Raw genomic sequence first — 13,218 nt, 5'->3', positions numbered from 1 at the left:
GTCTTGTACCCTGTAAAGATTTGTCACTTGTATTGGTTTAATAAAATGTTGATTGGCCAGTAGCCAGGCAGGAAAATGTAGGCAGGGCAACCAGAATAGGAGAATTCTGGGAGGAGCAAAGGCTCAGTCTGCAGTCATCACCCAGACACAGAGGAAGTAGATGAGAATGTCTCATTGATGAAAGGTACCAAGCCATGTGCCTAACACAGACAAGAATTATGGATTAATTTAAGATGTAAGAGTTAGCTAAAAATATGCCTAAGTTATTGGCCAAACAGTGTTGTGATTAATATAGTTTCTGTGTGATTATTCAGGTCTGGGCAGCACAGAAACAAACAGATTCTGCCTACAAAGGGGAAAAGCAAAAATAAAACAAAGAGAAAACACCACCCACTCCCCAAATTCCAGGTTACAGAGGAGCATGTTCTGCTGGCAACTTGATTTCTGGTTCCTAGCTGGCTTGTAGGACTGTGGCATGGAGCTACAGATCAAGGTACTTAGTTGTGCGAACCTTAGGAACATTAAACAATATAACACTTTCAGAGTTTGAGGTCAGCCTTGTCTGCAAAGTTCAGTTCCAGGACAGACAGGGTTGTTACACAGAGGAGCTCTGCTCAAAAGAACAAAACAAAAGACAGCACAGCACCTCCTACCCTGACAATAAATAAACTGCTCCCTTAGCATCTGCCAAGCTAGTGAAATGAAACTTTTGAGTCCACCATTCTGCCACATGGGATCACAGTTTAACACTGGTCAAGTTTAAAATTGATTAAGCTTTAGGTGGCTAAATGTATACTCACAGCCATTAAAGGTGCCACATATTGGAACACCAATACAACGAAACCCAGAATATTTTGGCAGGGTTGAGAACTCCTCACCTGAAATGATGTTGTGGATTTTGCTGCCACCTGATAACTTTGACAGATCGCTCTCTCCTGACTCTGCTGTTAAAATTCCATGAATGCTGTAGTTTTGGTAGAAATAGTATATGCTGCGGTCATCCCACACGATCAAATCCGGCAGGGCCGAGTAAAGGAAATATGCTTTCAATGTTCTGTCCACGGGCACCTCTAGTTGGAAGTCCTGGAGTACCCACTTTGGTGCATCCTCGTTATACAGCAGCAAGAACATCTTTTTGGTGGTAGTGCAGGGGGAGCAATAGGACACTAGCGCAGCAAGCTCCAGAGGGTGCCACGTGTACGCCAAATAATGTATTTCTACTTCGTCGGTACTGCCAAACTTTAGCACGTCTTTCAGTTCTGAGATATCTAGTATTTTTTCATATTTAAATTTAGGATATCCAAGATAAATTTCACTTTTTGTCCATATTGCCATTCTGCTTCTTTTTTTTTCAAACTAGAAAAGAAAAAAAAAAACGGAAAAAATTTCAGGGACAGAGAGTGGTCTGGCAGTTTCTGTCTCTGTCTTTTCCCGCTCTCGACAGTGAAGAGCAGTGCCAGATCTTCAGCGGCACAGACTCCTGGGCTCCCGATACTCTGGCTTTCATCCCCAGCACCAAAGGTGATGAAGTGAAAAGGAGGTAGTTACCGAGCTATTACCAAGCATATTTCAGAATAAAACTTTAGGAACTGACGTCCAATGGAGAAAAACATGTCATACTAGATATCATGAAAAGAAATAGTTACATTAATTTTTCCTCACATTTCTAGCAGTAGAAAGAATCAATGATATTTTCCTTTACACTTGAAAATATCAGCCTTTCTTGGCTTCTTATTGATCACTCTTGCCGTGGTCGTGAACACCTGTAGTAGTCCCAGAAGCTGGGAGCTTGAGGGAGGCTACTTCTTAGTTAGATGCCAATGTATAATTTGTCTCAATTACAAACAAACAAACCAACCCAACTATCCCATGAAACAAGAAAAAAAACCAGTTTTCTTTGTTTTAATTTTTATCATTTTACACTATCATCTATGTGTTTCTCTGATATTAGACTACTCAAAGTGTAATATTAACAATGCGTTAGAAGTAAAATATGAGACCATACAAAGGACTGGAGTATAAATACAAAGACACAGTCACAAGCTTCTACAGTGTTGTGACATTGTATGCTATTTTTTTTATCGATTTTTATTGAGCTCTATGCAGTATATCATTTAAAAGTAAACCTGATAAGTTAAAGATTATTATTATAAATCTCAGTTTTACCACTAAAAATAGTTCCTATTTTAAAAAATCTATGAGACAACGCAAAAATACTAAAAATTTTTACAGTCCATTTGGAATGAGGTAAGAATGAAGAAACAAAGGACCAAAGAACCAGTGGGATAGAAATAAATGTTGCTGTTGGAGCTGGGCAGTGGTGGTGCACGCCTTTAATCCCAGCACTCGGGAGACAGAGGCAGGCGGATCTCTGGGAGTTCGAGGCCAGCCCGGTCTACAAGAGCTAGTTCCGGGACAGGCACCAAAGCTACAGAGAAACCCTGTCTCGAAAAACCAAAAAAAAAAAAAAAATGTTGCTGTTGGGAGGTGACTCAGTGGTAGAATGATTGACAAAAATTCATGAGGACCTAGCTTCAATGCCTGGTAGAGGGGAAAAGAAGCCAAAACAGTGGTCTTTTCCTCCCAAAGGTTTGGGGTGTATGTGTGTGTGTGTGTATGCCCACAGGTATTCAGGTGCTCACGGAGGCCAAACAAATACTTTGTATCTCTCAGTACTGAGCTCTAGGTCTTTGAGAGCTGCCTGTCATAGGTGCTAGGATCTGAACTCTGATCTTCATGATTGAGCAGCAAGCACTCCTCACCACCGAGCAATCTCTCCAGCCTCCCAATTAGTAGTCTTAATCCAGCTATAGTAGTAGTTAACACTACATCTAAACAGATTGTACTCAACGGCAGAGATTATCACCATGGATTAAAAAACAACAACAACACAAAAACTTTTAAGTCTATAAGAAACTCTCCTTAAATACAAAGATACATAAAGGGTGATGGTTAAAGAGAAGAAAGACACGAGCAAGAAATACATAAGACCTAGGGACTGGAAGTGAGGTCCTGGGTTCTAACTCCAGCACTATGAAAGAAAAAAACAGGATGTCTAGATATAAGATTAAAATGAAATGCCACTTTACACCCACTAAGTTGAAGTGCTGGAAGATGGGATATGCCAGAGTTGGGTTAAGGCAGAACCACTATGAAGAAAAAAAAAAAACCCTGCTATAGATATTTTGTAATTACTACAAGCTTTTAAAATGAATATTGATACTGATATGTAACAGAAGAAAGACCCTACTATGGCATCCCTTCAGAGCCCTCAGCTACTTCTTTAATATGGAAACAGAGATGTTTGATTTGAGAATTTCTTCTTTTCTGATACAGAAATGTGTCTTCCCAATCTTTCCAATTCCTGTGATCAAAAACTAACCAAGGGCAGCCCCCAAGGGAGAAGGATTTGGGTTGATTTGGCTCCCAGTCCCGGGTTGCAGTCCAACACTGTAGGGAGGTCGAGGCGGGAGCTGGAAGTAGCGTCGCATCCACAGTCAAGAGCAGAGAGAGAAAGAAGGCATGTGAACTTGTGTTCTCCACACTGGCGTCCTCTCTCACTGGTGCCCATTGCTCCACACATGACCCAGGTCAGAACCAAACCCTAGGAAATGGCGCCGGCTACTTCGAGGCTGGGCCTTCACCACCAATTAACAATAGAGATGATCCACAGAGGCCAATTTGGAAATCAATAGATTTCCCTTCCCAGGTGTTACATGTAAGTAACCCACATACATACTGTGAATTCAAACACCTAAGCGACCGTGAGCTGGCTGCTGTGTAGGAACACTCCAGAGGGAAACACTTTAAAGAAACGGTTCTTTTATTTTTGAGATTTTAATATAATTACATCATTTCCCCTTTCCTTTTATTACTCCAAATTCTTCCATATCCCCTTCTTGTTCTCTTTCAAATACATGACCTCTCTTCCACATGTGTATGCATGTATATTCTTAAGTATTACCTGCATTTTTAAACTATCCTAGTGTTTAGAACATTAATTTTTAGATTTATTTTATCATTTCATGTATATGAGTGTTTTGCTTAGATATATGTCTGTACATCCATGTGCATTTCTGATGCCTAAGGAGGTCAAAAGAGGGTATTGGATCCCTTCGGACTGGAGTTACAGATGTTTCTGAGCTACCACGTGGGTGCTGGGACTCAAAGTCAGGTCCTCTGGGAGAGCACTCAGCGCTCTTTACTGCTAAGCCAATCTCCAGTCCCTCCACTTTCTGTAATGAAAGCTGACAGAGGTTTGGATGTATTAGGATCTCTTTGGAGGTCATTTTATGCAAAAAGAGTTTGTTCCATACCCCCCCCCCGCCCCACTTTACTCTGTCCCAAGGCTTCGCCTCCTGGTATCTGAACTTTGACAGTCAGAGGTCAGTCCTGAGGACAGCGCACATGTTGAAATTTGCATCTTCCTCTGGGCCAGTCCTTCGGGACAGCTTTTTTCCTCCAAGAATTTCTCTTACTGTGGGGATTGGGAATAGGGGGTGGGGGTGGGAGCGGCAGTATGTCCTTTCATTCTTGTCCTCTTGGAAAGAATGGATTCAATTAAGACACAGGTTAAGTGGAAGCTCATTTCCCAAAGCATCAGTGGGGTTGATGAAGCTGAGCAGAGCACCCCAAGGCTTCCCTGAGGTGGGGAGCAGCTTGGTGGGTCCTATGTTGTGGATCTATGAAACGCTTTATGAAGTGTTTGTGAGGTGGGTGTCAGAGCAGCCACACTCATTACCACCCAAGCTGAGAATGTTGTAAGCAAGCCAGGCCCCATCGTTGCTACCAGGAATAGCCCAGCCCTACTGTCCAGGATTCACGGCAACTGGAACTGTAGCCACACATCATTCAGACCATCCTTCATGGTCGGCTTGGTTATTTCATACATTTTCATGTTCAACATGTGTGCTTGCTTTTGCCATGTTTCTTTAGGAGCTCAACGATGTATTCTAAGAACATTTACATTTTTGTGCAATATTTATGTTTTGTAGTGAGAATGCTTTGGTATCTATTCTCCATATTATTGTGGGCAGGTTGGTTAACTTTTGAAAGCACACAGGGTCTTGGAGGAACATATATAGGGAAGCTCAGTCCTCACAGTGTGACTGCCTTGCTCTTCATGATAGCATACAAGATTAATTCCTTTCTTTGTCACTGGGGCTAACATCTTTATTGCTAAGATACCTCAGAAAACTTGAATTTCAGAGACATAGTTGTTTACATCTTTAGATAACTGTCTTTAGCCAAATATGAGCTTGAACGTGCTGAATCTTGTATGGTCTTAGAAGGTAAGTGGGGCTATTAGCTGAGAGAGATGATAACCATGCAAAAAGATGCTTTGTAGAGCCCCTAATATAGTACGGAATAAACATTATAGTAATATATAGATAACACACATACTCACATTTATCACCTTTCACTAACCTTAAATAAATACCTGACCTTACACCACGTTCTTCTTGTAACGCCAACAACGCCGCTTTCAGGAGCACCGTCTTTCTTGTCCAGTCTTCTAAATGACCCCTCAGTTTTTACATAAATGCCACCATTTATTATAAAAACAATTGCGCCTTTGAGTATGGTCACATCACTGACGTTGTGCCTGTCAGTTTCACTCAGGATACCTGGGGGGACTCTTATCCTGGTCCAGGTAAGGAAGGAATCATTTGTTTGGAAGGTTTCATCTTCAGTGACCAGGACAGAAAACGTATAAACGCAGACACCACTGGCACGCATCAATGGACTTCCAGCAGGCACTGTGACTGGTAAGTCTGCTGGGCCTGAGGAGAGGATCAACAATGGAAACGTCAGAAGGAAGGGGCGATTGGAAATGAAACAATCTTGGAAAGCCACTTCGGTTCCTCTTATCTCTTTCACTACATCATCTGAGGACATTGGCAGAGTAACGTTCCAGGTTCTAAGGAAAGAAAAATGAAAAAGAAAAGAAAAAAGAGAGAAGAAAAATTATCTCTGCTTTCTCTGATCCATCATGCACAGCTTATACATCTAAAAAAAATCCTAAGCTTTTATCAACATAGGCTGCCATGGCTCCATTTGTTTATTCTTCACTCAGAGAGGAAAATACTCTTGACTTTGGATGCTCTTTTTTTTCTGCAGTATGTCTCACTAACACCAAGTAAACAGTCCCATCCCCCTCTTTCTTAACATACAGTTTTACACATCACCTATTGCTTTCTTGTATGACAGACGAAGACAAATCCCTTAGATACGCCTTTCCTTCTTACCTCTGAAGTCAACTACACCACACTTATTAATTTCATCAGCGGGTCCTTCTATGGTTACTACTATATAAGGCAGACAATAACAGGTGTCATGCAGTGGGTGTAGAGAAGCAGGAAACTTTCTGTTCTGCCGAGGGAGATCTGAGAAGGGTAGCGACTTTAAAACCGGACAGTTTAAGTCATCCCTCAAAAACCAGATGTGAGGGATACCACAAGCCCCAGAAATCGAGCTGTTTCTGCATGTCAAGGAGAAACAAGGCATGGTGGCAGCTGCAAATCAACATGCAGATGCTCCCAGCAGCATGGTACACAGCAGAGCTGAAGGGAAGTGTAACCAAGGTGCTTGCCAACTTGAGAGTGACTGAACCAGAAGTCATGTTCGTATAATAGTGGCACCAGGTGGGCAAGTGGGAATGTCCCGACCACTGAATGGGTGTGAACCATAGTTTACAATGGTGGATTATATGGCGTGTAAGTTATCATTCAACAAAGCTTGTTAAAAATAGGAAAGGGCCGGGCAGTGGTGGCACACACCTTTAATCCCAGCCCTTCTGCTCCATCAGAGATGGCCTGCAGTTTGGTTTTATAGGGATCGCTGGTCCTACATTGCCACTTCCACAGTGTTATAAAAGCATGAATACTTTGAGTTCCGACTTACTCCTTCGAAGATCTGAGTGGCACTTCTTTACCTATTCATTGCAGTTTTCTGCAAGTCTTGGAACTTGTCACCCCTCACCCACACTGAGAAGACTCCCGATTTGGCCACTTCACTTTCAGGAAAGTACTCCCTCCTCCCTCTCCTGCAGGCCTGGGTCAGGCAGTGTGTCACTCAGTAGCCTGGGTTCACTTCCATGGGAACATCTCGGTTCCCTTGTTGAAGACAGTAACTATATCCCTTAGTTCCAACCCACTCTGCCTGTGGCTAGGAGCTCAGGAGGTTAAGAAAGCCTGTCTGTACCTTGTGATCTACCTTTGCTGGTTAACAGAGGTTGCCTTTCTGGTTATTAGAGAACCTGTGTGTTACGGGGCACTGGTGGAGGCAGGGACTATTACAGTCACACACAGCTATAGTCCACTTTCACAGCTGAGCTGGGAACATTTAGGGACATGGTCACCGCTTTTGAGGCTTTTAGATTGAGGGTTAGGTTTCTAAACACCAGTCTGACTGGTGTTTTCCGAGTTGATTGTCAGCCGAAATGATCGCAAGTTATTTTTCCTGTAGCATAAAGGAATTCTTCCCTTGGAAATCGCATGTCAGATACATTTTATAAAAGTCCACTAATGTTTTCAAATCTTGTTTAAAGTTTCCGATTTTTAAATTAGAGGTAAATTAAAAAATTAAATACCCCTCCAAACTTAAGGGATTCGGGTCATAGGTGATCCTCTTCGCTGTCGTGTGAACGTGAGGGTGTTGCCCCAGGGTGTTCAACAAGTTGGTTAGTATTTTGGAATTCTGAAAAAACAAAAACAGATAAAGTTTCTCTTTTATTATTTTCATAGCCAAAGGTATTTGGAATTACTTTCATGTATTTAATAATGTTCTTTTAATTAAGATATTATTTATGCTTTTATATATATTCAACAAACTTTCAAGATTTAATTTTTGGTTCCTTTTTTTTTTTTTTTTTTTTTGATTTTTGAGACAGGGTTTCTCCTTAGCTTTTTTTGGTTCCTGTCCTGGAACTAGCTCTTCTAGACCAGGCTGGCCTCGAACTCACAGAGATCTGCCTGCCTCTGCCTCCCGAGTGCTGGGATTAAAGGCATGTGCCACCATCACCCAGCTTATTTTTTGTTTCTTTTAACCATCTAGCTTCTTCCCCCTAAGAATTTTATGAATAGAGGTGCAGCTCCGTGGGACAGTACTTGCTCCGATCTATAAATGAATATAAGCCATGGTACGGGAGCCAACATATTGAGGGCATCTTTGCTCCATCAGAAGCCTACGTGAATGAAGACTGCTGAGATCCTGAAAATACAGAAACCTAAGTTTTTCTTTTTCTTTTTATTTTGTGTTTTTGTTGTGGGTAACGGTGTGCATTGCCATGGCACACATGTGGAGGTCACAGGGCACACATGTGGAGGTCACATGGTACACACGTGAAGGTCACAGGGCACACACGTGGAGGTCACAGGGCACACATGTGGAGGTCACAGGGCACACATGTGGAGGTCGGCCATGGCACACATGTGGAGGTCAGCCATGGCACACATGTGGAGGTCAGTCATGGCACACATGTGGATAGAAGACTATCCATTGATTATAGCTTACACTCAGTCCTTAAAAAGACAGGCAGCCTGTGTGATCTAACCTAAGATGATGTTTGTACTTACAAGAGAAGGTTTCTCCGCAGTCCATTTCAACTCTTCGCTGCTGGAAATTTCTGGATCATATACCCATATAGTGACAGTCTATAAAAGAAAATATGAGAGGCACAAATCAGGCTCAGTGGGTTATAAAAAAGAAGAGTACACTAAATTGGGAGGGGGTGAGGACAGAGGGTGAATCTTAGAGTAGTTTGGGGGAGGGATAATGGTTAGTATAAACAAATACATTCTATGCATACATAAAATTATCAGAGAATATTAAAAATACACAAAACATTTGCATTTCCTTATATTTTATACAAATTTCATTTTTGTTGTTGTTGTTGTTGTGGCAAAACCACTCAAAATGTTCTTAATTAATTCAAATGTTTTCATTACTGGGGCTGAAGCGATGGTTCCGTGGTTAAGAGTACTAGCTACTCAGAGGGACTTGGGTTTAATTGCCAGCACCTACATGGGGACTGACAACCATCTTTAACTCCAGGTATGAAGGCTCCAGTGCTCTCTGCTGCCTCTGCAGGCAGCAGGCAGGCAGGTGGCACACGGTTGTATGTGTAGCTTAAATATGCATACACATAAAAACAAAAGTGAGAAAACGGTTTTCATTATTTTCTACTTTAAAACATCAAAAGCAGTGTTTGTAGTTTTTAATAACTAGAACAACACAAAGGTCCATGAAGTGTTCAAAAAAAATCTTTCTGGAACTAATTGATGATAATATCCTGTATTAATGATCACACGCCTTTCTTTAGACCATAAATGGACATGGCAGCCTTCCTACACTTCCCCACGTTTTATGGAAAACGAAATCACCCTCTGCACACCATTTGTAACTTATCCTTAGCATTTGACATCATAGGTTTATAAAAACAGATACCATTTTTCCTTATTTTTTTCTTGAATAATTTATTCACATTGCCCAAAGCAAATTATATGACAAAGAGAACGACAGCAACCAAATGCCTCCCCTTTCCATCACTCAGTGCCCACCCGCAGGGAGCCAGTTAGTTATTGGCTCCATTTCTCTAAGTTCTAAAAACTTTTCTATAGAACCAAGAAAGATACATCTTCCCTCCTTTTAATACAAATACACACCCAAGGGCAAATCTGATGGAGACAATTCCTCCACGCGTGCTTTCCTGTCAGATGGCTGTGTCAAGTTGACAGTTAAAGATAACCAGGACACTTGGGTTCCAGGGATCAAACCCAAGTCACCAAGTTGTGCGGCAATGCCCCCTGCCCCCCAGACACACACATACTGTGCCTTTTTGCTGGCTCCACATAGTAAGTTTCCCAGCTACTACACAGCAGTTTCCGCGGTAGACCTGCCTGCCATAGCAATAACTGAGAGCTCTTTCCTTCTATCTCCTCGGACAGCGCCACTCAGATGGATGAAAAATGGAATTTTGATGTAGTTTGACTGTGTTTGTTTTGTGAGAAAATGCAAAGGTCTCTCCCTGTGTTCAAGGTTCACGTTCATGTCCCTTGCACATATTTTTCTTCTGGGTTGTTGCTGAGAGGGGGATGACTGTCTGTTCTTGAATATCTGCCTGGAGGTCGTCATTATTTGGTTTAAAATACTTTGTAATTCTTCAAGCTGGAGAGATGGCTCAGGGGTTAAGAGCACTGACAGCTCATTCAAAGGACCTCGGTTTAATTCCCAGCACCCACATGGTGGCTCACAACCGTCTGTAACTCCAGCCTTAGAGGATCCAACACCCTCCTCTGGGGGCACTGTATGTACGTGGTGTGCAGTCGTACAGGCAGGTAAAAAAGAAAAATCTGTATGCATAAAACTAAATAAACATTAGAAAAACTTTGTAATGTTCATTTTGGTTTCTTTTATAATCCGTGAACACATGTATTTAAAATCTCCATTATCTGGGGACTGGAGAGATGGCTCAGTGTTTAAAATTTAAGAGCTCTGCTGTTCTTCTGAGGGGCCAGGTTTGATTCAGAGACATGTTGGCTCATATTCATCTGTAACTCCAGTTCCAGAGAATCAGGTGCCCTATTCTGGCCTCCAAAGGCACCCCATCTGCGTGGCACACATACATACATGCAGGCCAAGCACTCACACATTAGATTTCCCTAAGGTGGAGGCTGGGTGTAAGGGTATATGTCCATAATCCCCAGCAATCTAAGAGCAGGGTCAGGAAGACTGCAAGCTTAAAGCCAGCTTGGGTTGCCTAGTGAGGGAGGAAAACAAAACAAAAAAATCTGCGCCTGGAGACTTTCTAAGAAATTCTATTATTAATTCCTAAATTAATTGCCTAGTTGTTACAGAAGGCATGGGCCATCATCTGCCTTTGTTGACACAGAGCCTACCAAATGTTCTATAAGTGTGAGATGGGTATATAGCATGAGATATTAACTATAGTATAATCAATAATTACTATATTAAATTTATTCATGGCATTTAAGTCCTTGCTGGCTTCTGGTGATGGTTTTAGCTGCACCTGAGCTAGCCATTGTGATGGTCTGGCCTTAGCTTCTTGGCTTGGCTGTTTTGTTTTGATGAGCTGAGTGGCAGGTTTCTCTTACTTGCTTCTGTAGTGATTCTTAGGTCATAAATATGGGGATGGAGTCTTTCTTTGTGGAAAATCTTAGTGATAAGTCCCTAAGTACTGTGATGATGTTTTATAGCCTTCGTTTTGATACTGTTCTAGGTGATGCTGACCGATTCCTGGGATGCCTAATACCAATAGACAATACTAGATGATTGCTTTTTGTCTTCTAGACATCTAGTTACAATTTTATTTATTATCGTGCGTGTACTTGTGTATGTGGTTGGTGGTTGTGTCATGGTGCGTGGAGGTAAGAGAACAATTGTGTGGACCTGCTTCTCTCTTCCCGCCTCTATGTGGGTTCTGGGAATGGAGCGCCGGTCACCATGCTTGCATGGCAACTGCCTGCTGTTGATACTTCTTGTTGCTATTTTATGCCAACTTTTTGCGTATTTTCAAAAAGATGTCAATAATTTTCGGAACTGGGTCAAGTTTTGGATTTTAGAATTATACTGGATTTATAAATTGAATAAGCAGCTTTGTATAATGCCTTTCAACAAGCTGTAACAACACAACGATGAGGGTAGGGACTTGTCCCGCCTGCTACTGTGTGCCCGGCACATAGATTAAGAGATGCTAGAGATCAGATAGTCATGGTCTGCTGGGACATCATTAGCATCGTTTGCTCTGCAAAGGCAGCAAGGACTCTGAGGAGACCATCTGCTGCTGGCGCTTTTCAGAACATTTGTAAATTTCTTCCCACTCTCTTTAGTAGAATTTGGCCTTGCCACCTTTGGGGTCAACTCAGTTAAATCTAGAAAAATCTAGATTTAAAAGGCATTATTAAAGAGTTTTGTGCATTATATATTTTGCCTAACTGGAATTATGTCTCCTTTGTTTTGGGGTATAGTGTTTTAGACAGGGTCTTGCCGGGTAGCCCAAAACTGATTGTTCTATATATCCTTGATAACATTTGAGATTATGGGTTGATTGAACCCACTGTATTGCTGAAGATAACTTTGAACTCTGGACCTTTGTCTCTGGAGTGCTGACATGGACCAGCCTTGATCCATGGGCCACAGGCATGGATTAGTAGCCACACAGTTTATGTGGTTCTGGGGATTGAACCAAGGGCTTTGTGCAAGCCAGGAAAGTGCTCTGCCAAATGAGCTACATCTCCAGTCTTTAAATAATTTCATGGAATTTGTTTTGAGACAAGATCTTGCTTTATAGCTTAAGCTGGCCTCAAATTTCTTATTCCCCTACATCATCCTCCTGTTTGCTCAGGTTGCAAATCATACCTGGGTCCTGTAAAGCTTTTGTATTTTTTTTTGTTGTTGTTGTTTTGAGACAGGGTTTCTCTATGGTTTTGGAGCCTGTCCTGGAATTAGCTCTTGTAGACCAGGCTGGTCTCGAACTCACAGAGATCCGCCTGCCTCTGCCTCCCGAATGCTGGGATTAAAGGCATGCGCCACCACCGCCCGGCAAGCTTTTGTATTTTGTGGGTTAGACTTATCAAATGTACCATGTAATAAAACTGAGAACACATCAAATAATACTAATTTATAAAACCATGATACATGCTACATTATATTCATAAAATATATGTTAACATGTACTTTGTGAAAAGAGCATATTTTACCAAATAAGAACAACCAAGACAATATTTGCTAATAGTTTCCAATTTTCTTTAGTATTTCAACAGAAGGCACTTGAATAATGTTTCTGCTATTTAATAAAAGAATATTGGAGAAAAAAATCCACCTTCTGTAAATATATGGTTGAACTTCCCTGACTAGGCCTCCTGGCCAACTAAGGGGTCTTCAAAACACACTCTGAGCCTTGCTACTCTATGGAGAATTTATGACAAAAGTACGTTGGGAAATTCCTCACCTGGAAACATAAATGATAAATGGAAAACAGTAATGACATGTGATGGATATGCAAAATTGACAAGAGTTACCTGGGTTAAATCTTCAAAATTTTCTCTGTTGGGAGAAAAATAAAATACATTTTAATAAACATGGTGTAAGCATTAGTTAGAATACTATACTTTCAATATATATGCTTCTTTGTTCTTTTTTTTATTATTAACACAAATCCACTTTTATTTATTTACTTTTCAGTAGTTTAAATCCGGG

General features: G+C 41.4%; 1 protein-coding gene across 1 annotated transcript in view; it reads right to left on the bottom strand.

Moving 5' to 3' along the window:
- Catspere (catsper channel auxiliary subunit epsilon) overlaps positions 1 to 13,218 on the bottom strand; it is a 90,255-nt gene that overhangs the window by 37,700 nt on the left and 39,337 nt on the right. Inside the window, exons 7-11 of the mRNA XM_050143124.1 lie at positions 13,041 to 13,065; positions 8,577 to 8,654; positions 7,592 to 7,698; positions 5,428 to 5,920; positions 879 to 1,356 (exon numbers count right to left, since the gene is read on the bottom strand). Of these exons, the coding sequence (XP_049999081.1) occupies positions 879 to 1,356; positions 5,428 to 5,920; positions 7,592 to 7,698; positions 8,577 to 8,654; positions 13,041 to 13,065 (1,181 nt within the window). The remainder of the gene's footprint in view (positions 1 to 878; positions 1,357 to 5,427; positions 5,921 to 7,591; positions 7,699 to 8,576; positions 8,655 to 13,040; positions 13,066 to 13,218) is intronic.

This window comes from Alexandromys fortis, unplaced genomic scaffold (assembly GCF_014885135.2).
Source record: "Alexandromys fortis isolate MF-2015 unplaced genomic scaffold, M_Fortis_MF-2015_v1.1 scaffold_51, whole genome shotgun sequence".
Classification (NCBI taxonomy): Eukaryota; Metazoa; Chordata; class Mammalia; order Rodentia; family Cricetidae; genus Alexandromys; species Alexandromys fortis.
Note: the sequence above shows the minus strand (reverse complement) of the source record. Positions and strands in the feature narration are given on the sequence as shown.